At 40.1% G+C, this 14,646-nt stretch overlaps 2 protein-coding genes across 6 annotated transcripts in view; one reads left to right on the top strand and one right to left on the bottom strand.

Moving 5' to 3' along the window:
* The window catches only part of LOC124409901 (RYamide receptor), an 83,482-nt gene that overhangs the window by 57,295 nt on the left and 11,541 nt on the right, over window positions 1-14,646 (bottom strand). For all 5 annotated transcript variants that reach the window (XM_046887850.1, XM_046887853.1, XM_046887851.1 and 2 more), the window contains 3 exons: window positions 12,905-13,320; window positions 11,941-12,191; window positions 9,381-9,540 (listed from right to left, as the gene is read on the bottom strand). In XM_046887850.1, the coding sequence (XP_046743806.1) occupies window positions 9,381-9,540; window positions 11,941-12,191; window positions 12,905-13,276 (783 nt within the window). In that variant the 5' untranslated portion in view covers window positions 13,277-13,320. The remainder of the gene's footprint in view (window positions 1-9,380; window positions 9,541-11,940; window positions 12,192-12,904; window positions 13,321-14,646) is intronic.
* LOC124409905 (phospholipase A1-like) lies at window positions 1,398-3,727 on the top strand. Its single transcript, XM_046887859.1, has 8 exons — window positions 1,398-1,534; window positions 1,756-1,810; window positions 2,007-2,152; window positions 2,316-2,558; window positions 2,806-2,984; window positions 3,073-3,236; window positions 3,308-3,449; window positions 3,613-3,727. Exons 1-7 carry the CDS (start codon window positions 1,450-1,452, stop codon window positions 3,444-3,446), a joined length of 1,011 nt encoding a protein of 336 aa, XP_046743815.1. The 5' UTR covers window positions 1,398-1,449; the 3' UTR covers window positions 3,447-3,449; window positions 3,613-3,727.

The raw sequence follows: 14,646 nt of genomic DNA on the forward strand, positions 1-14,646 counted from the left end.
AAACTGCTGTAATTTGTATTGTAGCCAGACATATTTTATACTGTGTGCAGTTTCACGTAAGTACAGATAAAAATTAGGGATGACTCGTGTTCATGCAGAATTTATTTCATGATTGTGGAAAGTTATCAGCGAATGCATTTTCTCGATGTTGTTCCGTAGCGGTATTTAATACGATCCAAAAGAACTTTGACAAAAGTCAAGATTTATTCGGCATTGAGGGTAAGTGAACAGATCCGTATCAATCAAGGCAAAAATGAAGAAAACCATTTTGCTCAGTTTTTTTTTTTTTATTCCTAAATATGCCTAATGCTAATATATGAAAGGCGATGTCACGTCCCGATCACGTGCAGGAATGCGATCGAGCCATTGTTTAATTTGCAAATCAAAAAATCAGTTCGAGTGTGCGTTTCAGAAATATTGAAGAGATGTGATTTTTTTTATTTTTCGCATTGTAACTGTTTGCTTCAATGTTTTATCACGGTAGTACGCGTGTCAAGGCTATCAGCAAGAAGATTTTGCCTTTTCCAGAGCTACATCCTCCTGCCAAAAAAAGGAGTTGAGTGAATTGTTTCAATTCCGCATGAAAAGCTCCGTAATTTAATGGCTTCAAACTCTCTATGATGAAGCTCTAAATATGAGTAATCTCGTGTTTGATCTCTGATATTTTATCTGATGAAAAAAGGATGTTTTCCCAGTTTCGGTTATAATTTAGACCTTGCTTGCTTATTTTGATTTCAATTTTTTTGTAGTTCATAGTGTCGGAAAAATGGCCTCAAGTCGTTGAATCTGCTGATTGACTGAGGGCACCTCAAGTACGCTTTTGGCAGAATAGAATAAACATTGCCTCACTACACGACGGCGACAACTATTAAAATTATAACTACAATGTGTGCCTCAAGGTGACATTCCGCGGGCTGTTGAATAGACAAGGGTTTCGCAATATTTGACTGCGTCACGTGAAGCACGTCTTTGTAAATTTTTAAAGTATACTCAATCTCTTTTTCTTATCACATGATTTGGATATCATGTGTCTATCACGTATTGATCGCGTGTGAAGAAACCTTCAATAGAGCAGACACGAATCACAATTAATGCCCATGCGGTGTTTAAATATGCGAAATTTGATATACCGGAAGAAGGGTACTCATTTCGCTCTGAGCATTAAATTACAATAAAGACGAAAGTGACGATATTGCACCACGTTTCGGAGCAAAAATCTTCGAATTTCGTGTAAGAAATCCAAAGCCACGCATCCGATGCAATCGTCATCTCCACCACATTATTCGTTACCGATTCAGAGAATATAAAAATGTCGAACGATATTTCGAAACATTCGGCTCACGAATGAGAACCACAGTGCAAAAATCATATATAAGGGGAGCCGATTGGGTCGCTACTCATTAACCGTTTTGGAAATCTCCGCATTTATCCAAGTTCCTCGACGCAGCGATGTTTCGATTTGTGGCTCTACTCTCTTTGTGGCTGCCAATTGCCATGGCAGGAAACGAAACGTACGAGCCGTGCGAATCGTGCAGTAAGTTATTTTTTTTCAATTCTCTCATCTTTCTCTACATTATTGTACCCCCTGCGACAACTCGACTATTTGAAAACTTTACCACTGAAATGTTCACATCGATCAGGTTTTTCTGAAAGTATTGCGATTTCATGGAAAAAGTTTGTCCGTGTCCGAATTTTTTTGTTAACCCCGATTTCGCATGGAATTTTTTTTCTTCATTAATATTTATTATCTCACAGCTTGGCAAGCTTCGACATCAAAATTGGCAGCCATCAAATTACGTCTGTATACAGGGTACGTAAATCTTTGATAATACATTGTCTTGTGCTTCTGTTACGAGATGGAATCAAGTCGAAACATTATAGTCGATCACCATCGATAGTTGCACCATCGCTCGGTAACCAACGAATTTAGCACGATGATCAAATATCTCACGACATTTGCCTCCATAATTGTATAATCATTGACCATCACCTTGAACAATCCTCAGCGACACTGTCGACCAATATACGGAGGTGGTGGTCGGCGAAGCTGTGAGCCTCATGGATCAGATGAACCTCAACCTGTCGACTGTCGTTTATACTCACGGTTTGTTCGGGACACCGAATTGGAAGAGCGGCGAGGCTATCGCACAAGGTGAGAATAGAAATCCTTTCTTGTCCGAATGCAAGACTTACTCGGTGTTCGGGCCTCTGAAGGAGGCTCGCAGTTCACGGCGGTGTCTCAACATTCAAGTTCCATAAAGCGAACTTCAAACTACCGGAACACCCAGCTTGATCGTACTCCGGGCATGTTTCAGCATACATCAACCGAGGGGGCTACAACGTCCTGGCGCTCGACTGGGCGAGTATATCTGACACCGAGTGGATCTACGCCGCTCGAAGCGTTCCTGGTGTCGGCTACACCCTGGCGACGGTCCTGAACGAGTGGGTGGCAGCCGGTATGGAGATTTCCTCCCTTCATATAGTGGGCCATTCGATGGGAGCCCAAGTGTCCGGGTACGCCGGGCGATACGCGAACTTCTCGCTACCCAAAATAGTAGGTGAGTCGAGGTCCGACGAATGCTTGCCTTAGAACTTTCTTGCTCGCCTTTCGCGCCATTCCAGCGTGCTTTTCCTCTGGACCAGTTTCCCAAGCAGCGTCTGATGTAAACACTCCACCCGCACCTGCCGAATCGACGATCCAAATACTCTCCTCCTGTCCGCGTCGTCCTTATTCTTCCAACCGTTCTGCCCTGAGAATTACATTCGACTTCACAGAGTTAATAAAATTCTTTTACCGCCACGCAGGTCTGGACCCGGCTTCATTCATGTTCTACACCGACTTAGAGCATGTGAAGTCTGGCGACGCTGATTTCGTCCAAATCATTCACACGGATGCAGGCGTCATTGGAATCAGCCTGCAAACAGGTGATGTCGACTTTTATCCCAACGGTGGTACAGAATTGCAGCCGGGCTGTCTGTTGATAGGTGAGTCGGCGTGTATACGTTATAACCGTGTCACGATTGTCTCAGACTTCACCCTCTTTCGTATATCGTAATCCGATCATCTCTTTTCCAGAGGTCTGCAGCCATCTCAGAGCTTGTTTCTATTACGCTGAAAGCGTACGAAATGAGACTGCATTCATTGGCCGTGCGTGCGACTCGAATTCGGCTTTCAAAGAAGGCTCATGCGATTCGAATGACGTCGTAGTGATGGGCTACGCTACGCCGACTACCGCGTAAGTCAAGCTTGCATGGTCGCCTCGTGGCGAACCATGAACCTTGATCGAATCATGTTTTTCCGTTCTAGGACTGGCGCCTATTATCTCGAGACCAACAGCGATACGCCTTACGGCCGAGGGGAGGAGGGCGCCACTTACGCGCATGCAACCAATATAGTTAGTGCAACCGCTGAATCTCTGTGGAAGGAAATCAAGTCAATATTTTAATTGCGGTCCCTCGAGGTCTCTCGGCGCTACGATAAAAATCCTGAAAGATCTGCGTCAGGAATGTGCACCTGAAAAATTCGTATCCACCGGCGTTGATTTGATCTGGAAACTCCACCCAGTTTCGTAGGCTTCAAGTTCAATTCGCCAGACTCCGATACCATCAGCCGAAAACTGATTGAGATTTCACAATCGGCAATATACGCAGAGAGAGAGGCTAAGATTTGTACCGTAGCGTTGTTTTACCAGTGTTTTGAAAACTAAATAAATATTTAATCATCAAGATACAAAATTGTCATTACTCGCTTCCCAAACCCATATTTCTATAGTGTTTGCAGGTTCAGGGATTAAATTGGTATTTGGAAATCATTCAGTTTACGTGTGATTCGTTACAAGATTTCGGTAAATTCCGCGAGAACGTGATTCGCCGAATCATTACCGCTCTCAACTTTGATACAATCCTAGGCAATCGATTAAAATTATTATAAACCACTCGCGCCTGCTGCATTGACGTTCCGAATGTTCTTCTCCCGTCGGCGTCTTCTCGGTGAACTTCAATCCAGGTTTCTCGACGCGACGGTCCAAATGCTGGACAAACTATTTCTTGCATAGAAATGTAGAGTATCTGCAGGATCGTGTATTTCAATGCGGAGCAACGCCTGTTGAACTTGGGAGCAAACATTTGTAACGCCCGTATTTTGGTAATTTGAGGATTGAATGACAATTAGAACGTTAAGATGAGAAATTTGGACTTTTGGAGAAATTAATTATAAATTACTCAATCCAAGTGAAATGGATGAAATGAATTTAAGAAATGTTGTAAATACAATTATTACATGTACCTACCGTAATGAAAAATATTCCTACCAGGCTTAATATTTTTAACGTAGGTATATTTAAAATAAGAAATTCATTACAGGGGTCCGGTTTTGGTCCGCATGTATTGACGATTATACTTAACAATATCCGGAAGTGTTCAAGCCAAATTTCCGACTCAAACTTATGCACGAACATCGTTCTTTCCACATTTTCGAAGCTGCGTAAACATTCACATCTCTGAAAATAAAACTGCTGTAATTTGTTTTGTAACCCGACATATTTTATATTGGGTGCAGTTTCACGTAAGTGCGAATAAAAATTAGGGATGACTCGTTTCATGCAGAATTCATTACATGATTGTGGAAACATATCCGCGAATGCATTTTCTCGATGTTTCTCCGTAGCGGTATTCAATGCGATCCTAAAGAACTTTGACAAAAGTTAAGATTTATTCGGCGTTGAAGGTAAGTGAACTGATCCGTATTAAACAAGGTAAAAATTATGAGAACCATTTTTCTCCGTTTTTTTTTTTTTTTTTCCCCACAAAAACTCGGTTCATTCCTAAATATGCCGAATGCAAATATATGAAAGACGATGTCATGTCCCGATCACGTGCAGAAATTCGATCGAGCCATTGTGTAATTTGCAAATCAAACAATCAGCTCGAGTGTGTTTCGCAAATATTGAACAGACATGATTTTTTTATAATTTGCATTGTAACTGTTTGCTTCAATGTTTTATCACAGAAGTACGCGTGCCTAGGCTATCAGCAAGAAGATTATGCCTTTTCCAGAACTACACCCACCTGCCGATGAAGAAGGAGTTTAGTGAATGTCGTAATGTAAAGGCTCTAAACGCTGTATGATGAAGCTCGAAATATGAGTAATCTCGTATTTGATCTCTGATATTTTATCTGATGAAAAAAGGATGTTTCCCTAGTTTCGTTTATAATTGAGAGGTTGCTTTCTTCTTTTGATTTCTGTCGTATGAATTCAAGTTTCCTCAGTAATTTTCTATGTTTCTAATGATCGTGATCCATTACACAATTTTGACCTCACGTGTCGATTGCGTGAAAGATGCGTGTTGGGTCAGTTGCACATTGAGACAAATTAACATTTTTTCAACAATCCTGTTCATTCGCATAATTTTTACACACTCATACGCATACTACTATTGAATATGCATGCAACGATGATTGAGAACCCTGTGTAATGCAATAATACGATTTCGCTTTGCTACGAAACATAACTAGTTGAAACAATGAAGATTGAAAATGCATTCCAGTCTAACGGTGAAATCGTAGAAAATATTTTGTTTTTCGTTTCGCAAGGTTTTATTTATTGAAAAGAAATTCCTTGTCTTGACGTTCGAGTTTTCATTTAATGTTTAAAGTACCAAAAATACGGACGTTACAAATGTTTTCTCCAAGTCGAAAATACGTTGCTCCGCAATGAAATACACGATCCTGCAGATACGTTAATTCAATGATCGGAAATATCCTCTTCTTGAATACTTCGGTGTTTCGGTATTTCGGTATTATTTCAAGCTACGGTATTTCCTTATTTCGATATCGTTATAACTGATGCGGCCAATTCTAAAACTGTTGAATTTTTCAGAGGAATCACCAGTCTAGAAGATGAAGACGCGAAGTATCAAATGACTTAATCGTCTTTGCGACCCGGGTTCTTTCAACACTGATCGGATGAGATCAAATCGATTCCTCGCAGATACTCGGAAGGTCGACAAAAGAAACCCTGAACAGAAAATAAGAGGGCAACGATCTCGAGATCACGATCCGCAAGTCTGAATAACTCGAAAATATGCTGTGACAAAAAGGTCAGGAATTTGTCCAATGCTAAGCTCCGAAATCTTGTCAGACAATACATGTTTACTCCAACATACCACGAGTCACTTTACAAATATAAAACAACAGTAGAAAATGTCTTTTTATTCTCTTCAACGAATGTTTTTCCGTCCTTTTTACGGTATTCATCTGGTACACATATTTGGTAACAAAATTGCGGTGCAGTGACCACGTTAGCATAGTAAATTGCACAGCCTCGGTACAAAGGTAAACGTGTGTACGAATGACAGAGGGTCTTCATTATTCATTATTCATTTTTTCATCTCAGTTGTCTGCTGGAGCAAAAAGTTTCCCAGGGTCATTCGTCGACCAGCGGTTAAACGGACCGCGAACCCTTAATCAAAGAGAATTATGAGGACGGTAAGACATTTTTTCCAAATGCAGCTTCAAAGAGACAGCGAATAAGTCCTTATAACCGTAAATTGCACCGCGTAGCGTTTTACACGTGACAACAATAATGGGACCACTATACAGTATCGCAATTATAAAAGGTGAAAACGTCGAGGAGATTTCGCACGTCTCTTCAATTTCACACCGAGACAGCTTTTGTCCGTGTCACAAAGAGATTGCGAGAAAAAATAACTCCGGAAAAATATTTCACGAGTGCCTATGATCTCTTGGCAAGTGGATAGGAGAATTTCCATTTTGTAAAAAAATACAACGACAACCTTCTTTACCAATCTTCTTTGCTTCTATATCTTTTCTTTTCATACCGTTTCAAAGAGGGTTCATCCCGCGTGATACGAACCGAAACAAAGAAGTAAGAAAAACAAAAGAAACAAAAAAAAAAAAAAAAAAAAAAATACAGAAACAGAAAGACTCGCGGTTTGGAAGATGTCACGGACTCAAGAGCGTGGCAATTACTTTTGAAGTGGGTATAACTTAGACTTGAGAAAAGAGGGTAAAAGGGTCCGAAGAAAGATGAGGATACCTACTTCGTTGGTCCTTAATGCGTAGAAAAGACAAAAGTAAGACGGCTGCTAAGTAAGAATTCGCATCTTCAAACACCCGCGAACAAACGTGTATGCGATATGTAAATGTATTAGTTTCCACAGATACTCCCAATCTCCGCGACGTGATGAATAATTCGCTGAGATTTCCATGGAATTGATATCTCGCCGTTGCTGTCAGCCCGGAACTTGGCGGCTTGCCATTCATCAAAATACATTTATTCCTTGTCTCAAGTTCGTTGCGTTTATTTTTAGGTCTCAAGTCGCTCGAGAGTTCAATAGTAGTCTTGACACTTGAAGCCGCGCGCCTTTTCCACAAATTCCAGATCATCATTTTACCACCAATGTTCAACCCGAGAGGTGAAACAGTTTCGAAAATTGTCAGGATAAGTTGCATTAAAGTTTAAATGAAACTAAAAACAAAAATCGATCAAATAAAAATAATAAATATAACTATTATATAAAGAAGTTAAGCTTAGTATAAAAGTTTATATCGAATCTGAAAAGGAATATTTTCGTATTCGTACAGTCTTTTGTGTTGAGCAAAATTAATAAAAGTTGTTTTCAATGTAATTTTTGAAAAATATGTTTTTTCCTAAAGTTACGTCACGGAAGGCGGGGGGAGTGGGGGCTTACGGAGCGTTACGTAATATCTGAACGATGCCAGGGTGGGAATTATAATTTTTCAAAAACTCACTTATCTAATTTGCAGAATTTAAAAACTGGAAAGTCTCGTAAATGTATAAAATTCATACTACAGAAGAGTAAAAATGTAGAAATAATAGCATAATGCTATAAATCGTGTTGATTAATATATTTCTTTCGATTAAAATAGAGAAAGCCAAAGTGTAGAATTGTCAAAATAAATGTATAAGCGCAGAAATATGTGAAAATACCGATGATTCAATTTACACTTAAGTTGCAAGTAAAAAAATAAAATAGCACAACATTGTAAAATTATAGAAATCAATTAAAATGCACAGAAACATGTTAAAATTTGAACAATTCTATATTTTGACCGAAGGGATAAATGTATCGAAAGCAAAAGTTTATACCATCAGAATAACTACGTATGGAAATTATAGAAAAATATAGAATTTATGACGGTTGCATGTTTTGGATATTCTATAATTTCAGCTCAGCTTTCTCTATTTCAGATTCGTATATCTCGATTTCCCTTTTCATGATTGAAAACTCGACTTTTCAGCCTTGTACAGGTACGTATTGTGCAGTGAGTGATTCTACAATTTGGCTCCCAATCGTTAATCTTGACTGTTTTCAATTCGATTATTGCTTCACTTTCTTTCCATTAGTAAACATTGGCCGTGACATCAGTCTTCCTGATCCTTCGATTCGTGAGCTTTCTCTTCCTGTCCTAATCTCTGGAACGGTTTATCGGGCCTCCAAAGGCGTAATAGCGTTACATCAAAAGCGACCATTAATTTCGAGGAATTCTGCTTTACGTGGCAACCAACATCCCGTCAAACAGGAGAAACTTGTGTGCGGCTGACGGCCCGGACAAGGAGAGAGCATCGTTCCTGATTACCTGCTTCGTCGAATCCTCGTCCCTCAGAGATACACGGATGACCAATTCATCCCAGAATACCGCGTGTACGTCCGATATCGCAGAAGTTCCAAGTTTGCATTTCCTACAATTTCGCATCCTTTCTCGTCGCTTTCTACTTTTTGGAAAGAGAATTCTACATCTGCGGAGTAAATCGAATGAAATTCGGAACGGAATTTGGGTGAAAAATCCTTTCAAATAATATCCGTCGTCCTATCGGTTCTAAAGAAGCAAATTGAGTTGGATGAATTAATGGATGAGGAGTAGTCGATTCGGTACGTATACCTACAAACGGTTTATCGTCGCTGAAGGCGAAAAAATTTTCAAACGCGGTCTTTAATTTAAAAAAATAAACAACTTTCCTCATACAATGGTCCTTTAAAATCCAATAGCGTAGGCATAACCTAACTATTTAGGTTGGTTCTTGCTGTAATAAGTCTGGTAATGAAAGCCTGCCTCCCACGTGCCCGAATAGCTAATGCGTGGGAATTTCTATGTGTACCTAAGCCGAAGGTGAAGAGGATTTGATTCGATCAATTCACACTCCAGTTTCCTCAGCTACTTCTCTCTGCATTGTCGGTGTTTTCCGTTCCGAATCCGTGGAATAAACCAGGCAAATTAGCACCGACAAGCAAGTCAATTTCGTCTAGTCCAAGTGTAGTGAGCTAACGCGTGTAAGCCAAACCGAATAGGGTAGAAGAATTTGAAAGAAGTGAAAGAGTCGAGAGTTAAATTCCTACCTTTCTTTTCGAGCGCGCCATCCTCTGGTCCCTCGTGTTCTCGGCTTCCCCAGGTATCTGCTTTCCCCAGACGACAACCGCGATGCTCGTGTAAGTAAACATCAAGACGAGCAGCGGGATCAGGTACTGCATCACCAGTAACGCCATGGAGTAATAGTACCTGAAAAACATGATCGTTAAAGCGGCGGTAGAATAAGTGGAACAAGAAGTCGAGTCGAAAATATCAAATGGAGTGTTTTCCGTGAGGTATATGAGTTGCTGGATCGAGTCCGGGGTTCAGAAGTATGATTTATGACTGGGAAATGAAACGGGCTTGTGATTCCGGCGCAGGATAATCGAGCGTTACGTGTTGGCGTTACGTGTTGGCGGGTGCGAGCAGGATCCAAATTGATCATCGCGTTAGTATAAGCGCGGCAAAAACTAGAACTGATTTTGATAACGAAGTCTATTCAAACTTTTGATCTGAGATCCCTCGACCGACAGGCTGTATATCATAGACCGTTAAACGTGGATTTATTTTTCCTCGGCTCTGATGCAACAATCGCGAAGGCGAATCCGGAGTATGCGGACTATATAAACGCAGTGTAAACAATCGCAGGCACGTCGGTGGAATGTAAATATAGAAAAAGTGCGATCAACGATAGGAGGAGGAGGAAGAATCGTCGGGGTAGCTGGGCGCGGTTGGCACTATTTTAAGAAGACTTTTACGTAGGTACGCTAATTACGTCTGCCAGGGTGGAGTCACGTCCGTCTCCTACTCCTACAACGATTGACAAAAATCGTATACCTACGAACCTATCGCCCTTCAGAATCAATTATGACGCTACCAAATCCTGCGCGATGCTGATGGAGAATTCTAGACCTGCCACGCTGGTCGGTACACGCGATTAGCGACCAACTGGCACTCGGCGATGCTCCATTAACCCCGGCTAGACACTCCACCAAATTCCCGATAAGCGCTCTCCGATTTGCACTTCATGTAGTCACGAGAGAATCACCGTGAATCTTCGTAGAGCTTCGGTCAAGAATAGCTATTGTCTAGACTTGGACCTCTTATTTGCTCACTTCGGAATGCAACCACAAAAAATATTTTCAATAAACACAATGACACGGGATAGTTTTATTAATGATCTGGACAACCATAACTGATTGATCAGTGACAGCTTTTCATTTTCTTTCCGTATTTCCTCCGCTTTTTTGGTACGAACGTGACTTCTACGAAGAACGATTCCAAGAGATGGGATGACCATTCGTTCACAAGGAAAACATGATGGACGATCAGAGAATTCCTTCATGCCAGCATCATCGCGGGTCGCTTCCAGAGACTCCGAGAGATCGGAATATCATGTATTATGGGTACCGTTGAACCCCTCGGGAATACCAAGAAGGGATTTTGTTGATGTGTTCGAATGGAGGAAGCGTAATAGTGTAAAGCATGCATGCTTTGCATTCGGTATGGAATTCTGCTGAGTTATCTTATCGCGTTGATCTAAGCCCGAGTAAAACACGGTTGAAGCATGTTTGCTAGGTTGTGAACAAAAGTTGACTGTACATCGACTTGGCGTGGTGTGGTAAAAAAAATGGTCCACTAAAACTTTCAAGTTTCGAAAATCATCAAATTTTGTTAATCATATTAGGTACACATTAGGTTTCACCATAATAAATTTTTTTTTTTCAAATAGGCATCAAAATTTTGGTCGAGCATCTCAAATAGTATGTCTTATCCAAACATAAGCTCTTAATATTGATATTTAGAGATGCGTGTTTTGTTTTTTTCCATTTTCCCTTTAAATAACACGTAAGGAAACTTGGAAAGTTTTTGACATTTTTTTTCCCTCTTAAACGGTTTGACTTATAAACTATCTAAATACAAATTTTTATAGGAAACTTTACGCTCTATAAAAATGTATTGCGATAGAATTTTCCTAATCTATCCGCTTGAGAGATATTCAAGATGACTCAATGTTTACAGGCAAATATCTCGTAATCGATTGGATTATAGAGCGTTAAACTTTCTATAAAAATCTGTATTCAGGTAATTTCTAAGTCAAACCGTTTGTGATAAAAAAAATTTCCGATTTTCTTTACGTGTTATTTAAATGCAAAGTGGAAAAAACAAAATAGGCACCTCTAAATATCAATATTAAGAGCTCATATTTGGCTGAGACATACCAAAATTGTGATACACTTTTGAAAAAAAAAATACATCGTTTTCCGTTTTTTTTTTTTGCACACCCTAGTACACCATCACTATTCTAAGTTCTATACGATATCTAGCGATTGTTTTTACTTTGTCCTAATCTCGAACTGTTTGAGAATATTCATGGACAACTTTTCAACTTTATGCTTATCGACACTCATTATCACATCTTGCTTAAAATTCTACCAATTTTGTAATTATAAGTCGAATATTTAATCCGTTAACGTCATGCGACATTAATTGGTCGCACGATCTTCAGTAACTTGAAAAGTTTGCTGTCTCGAAATGAGCTTGAGGTTACCGACAAACCCACCCTGAAACGAATAAAGGGAAAAGAAAACACGCCAATCGTCCAATTACCTGTAATCATTGGTCGGCCAGTCCTCGTGGCAAATATATCTCCCGCACTTGACGAACTGCTCGGCGGGCTGGACAAGCCGAGAAACGGCGGCGATGGGGGAGGCAGTTGCCAAAGCCACAAGCCAGACCGAGAGGATGACGATTTTGGCTTGGCGTTTTGTCATCCGTGGTTTAAGCGGCCACATTATCGCCGTGTAACGGTCAACGCTTATCGCTACCAAAGTGTAGGCGCTGACCAAGACCGACACCGCCTGTAAAAACATAACGTTGGAAGTGCGGGTATGAAAAAAAGTTTCCAGGCCACACGGTGTAACCAGCTACCTAACTATACTTTCATGTTTCGCCATTGGCGAAGGATATTATACGGTTCTGGATGGACAATATGAAGATGTGATCAGCTATCTTTATCGCTTTGATCGGAACATCTAGTTTGTGTAAAGTTGTTCTGGTGAGTGTAACGAAGTTAATGGAAGCGACAACTAAGTGCATGGAGGGAACTTTTCGGGGGTACCATCGAGCGATGTTGGCTGTTTATAAGAGAGGATCATGTTTCTGGAAGAATTTTTTGCTAGGAACATCAGTTTGGTGTCCCCCTCTGATTTCGTTAAACATTAAAAACTAAGAGACACGTATTTTTTTTTTTCATCTGCGGAAAACAGTTTAGAGAGGTGAAAACGACCCCCAAAGATGGGCACTCAATGGAGTGACTTTTGAATAATGAATAAGAAAACTTCAGCGTTAGTTTTATTCAAATCCATTAAGCACATCAAGAAATCTCCTTGTTGGGTGTCCATCTTTGGGAATCGTTTTCGCCCCTCTAAGCAGTTTTTCCGCAGATAAAAAAAAAAACGCGTGTCTTAGTTATTTTCAATGTTCTACAACATACATGAAACGTCTCAACGAAATCAGAAGAAGACATCAAACTGATGTTCCTTGTTAGTTAATGAGCGCGCTGTACACTTACCTGGGAGTAATTAACACCTGGACAGAGTTCAGGACCAAAAGGCCAGTATTGGAGTATAAGCGTGCTGACAAAGCTAGTCGGCACGCAGAAGAGGGTCATCAGAATATCGCCGACGGCTAGATTGGCTATGAAGTAATTGGTGACTGTGCGCATCCTCGGACTGCTGTAGACAACGTAGCAAACAAGTCCGTTTCCGAGCAGTGCTGTGAGGAATATGGAGCTGTAGAGAAAGTAAATGATCGCCTGAAACCAGGCAGTGGCCAGAAGAGCGCCTTTGAAGGGTGGTTCGTCGCATCCCACAATCCCCAGCGAGGTGTTGAACGGCCCCTGACTTCCGCCGGCCTGTGATTCCCCGACTTCATAATCCTCCATTGATCTGGAGATTATCGCTTTCAGCCACAGTCCGCAAGAGACATCTGTGAAGAAAAAAGACAACAACATTGAGGCATCGGAGGTTGGCCGAGAGAATTTATTCCTTTTTGTTTTTGATTTTTTTTTTAATCTTCAGACGGTAACCAAATTTTTGTCCTTTTTTTGTACTTCTTATTTTTAGGGATCATCGGAAAGCGAAATGCTTTTATCGTTGTGTTTTTTATCGTGGAAAACATCATCTTGGAACAAAAGATTTTTTACGACTTGGAAACACGATTCACGTTTCGTGAATCGGACAACCTTTTTCTGCTTATGCGGAATATTTTGCACTTTAAATTCTGAGAAAATGGTTTTTCACCTAATCGGACGAGAGTTGGATGAAAAACTTATTGACGGTTGAGAATGAACCATGAAATTTTTCGAGGAGACTTTTTCAACGGAATATTACTGACACACCGAGTACATATTCGATATAGACACGTCAAAGCTTCTACTACTTCCGGTTACGTATATCCTGAATTCCGAACAAAGTCCCGAACCAATTTCAAAATTTGGAAAGGAAATCAACAATCCGATGGAGAGACGGCAAAATTTTTGTGAAAATTTAACATTTTTAGTAACAAAATGGCGACAGCTCAATCTTAAAAAAAAATTCATAACCCTCAGAATTTTCCTACAATATTTCCGATCTTTCGTTTCCAGTTTACGACAACTCATTTTCACTTGTTTCGATATAATTCGTTCCGAAACTTTTTACTTTACTTACTTTAAACGTTTATTACCGGCTGTTGGTTTTTTCTTTTTTTGTCATCACATACGCTGTTAGAAAAATTTAACAAAACATAACGTCCAGCACTTTAACTTCATATTTGTGTTATTTGTTTTTTAGACGTCAGTCAATGAATATAAAACAAATTTTCAAAAATTTTAACATTTAAACCGTCATATTAACATTTATTTTGTCATTATTACTTATTTTCACTTAGTAATACATTGAGAAATGGTTAAATCGATTCAAAAATTTTATTGAACCTACTGGGACATTTTTTTTTAACCATTTTCAGAGAAAACTTTTGCCTCCATAACTTCATAAAGCAATAAATTAAAGCCACGGCTTGCAATTAACCGCTTCCCCATTTACAACCACAAGGTTTTAACGCTGCACCCTTTCTCGTCAGCGAAACTCTTTACATGTCGCCCTAATTCCGACAGCGCCTTGCGCCACAGGGACTCCCTTCGTGACCATTAATAGCACTTTCTACCCTCGCGGTGTGCCTACGTAGCAAAAGTGATAAAAACTTCATTACGTCGAATTAGCAGCGATGCAATCAAGTTAATTTGAACTGGATCAATGCTCTTTTGCTTTCGTA

This window comes from Diprion similis, chromosome 8, assembly GCF_021155765.1.
Source record: "Diprion similis isolate iyDipSimi1 chromosome 8, iyDipSimi1.1, whole genome shotgun sequence".
NCBI lineage: Eukaryota > Metazoa > Arthropoda > Insecta > Hymenoptera > Diprionidae > Diprion > Diprion similis.

Bases quoted from the DNA above. Each gene is read 5' to 3' on its own strand.
- LOC124409905 (XM_046887859.1), top strand. From the start codon at position 1,450: ATGTTTCGATTTGTGGCTCTACTCTCTTTGTGGCTGCCAATTGCCATG. The intron at 2,153-2,315 runs GTGAGAATAGAA...GGCATGTTTCAG, and splicing joins CGGCGAGGCTATCGCACAAG to CATACATCAACCGAGGGGGC. The intron at 3,237-3,307 runs GTAAGTCAAGCT...TTTCCGTTCTAG, and splicing joins TACGCTACGCCGACTACCGC to GACTGGCGCCTATTATCTCG.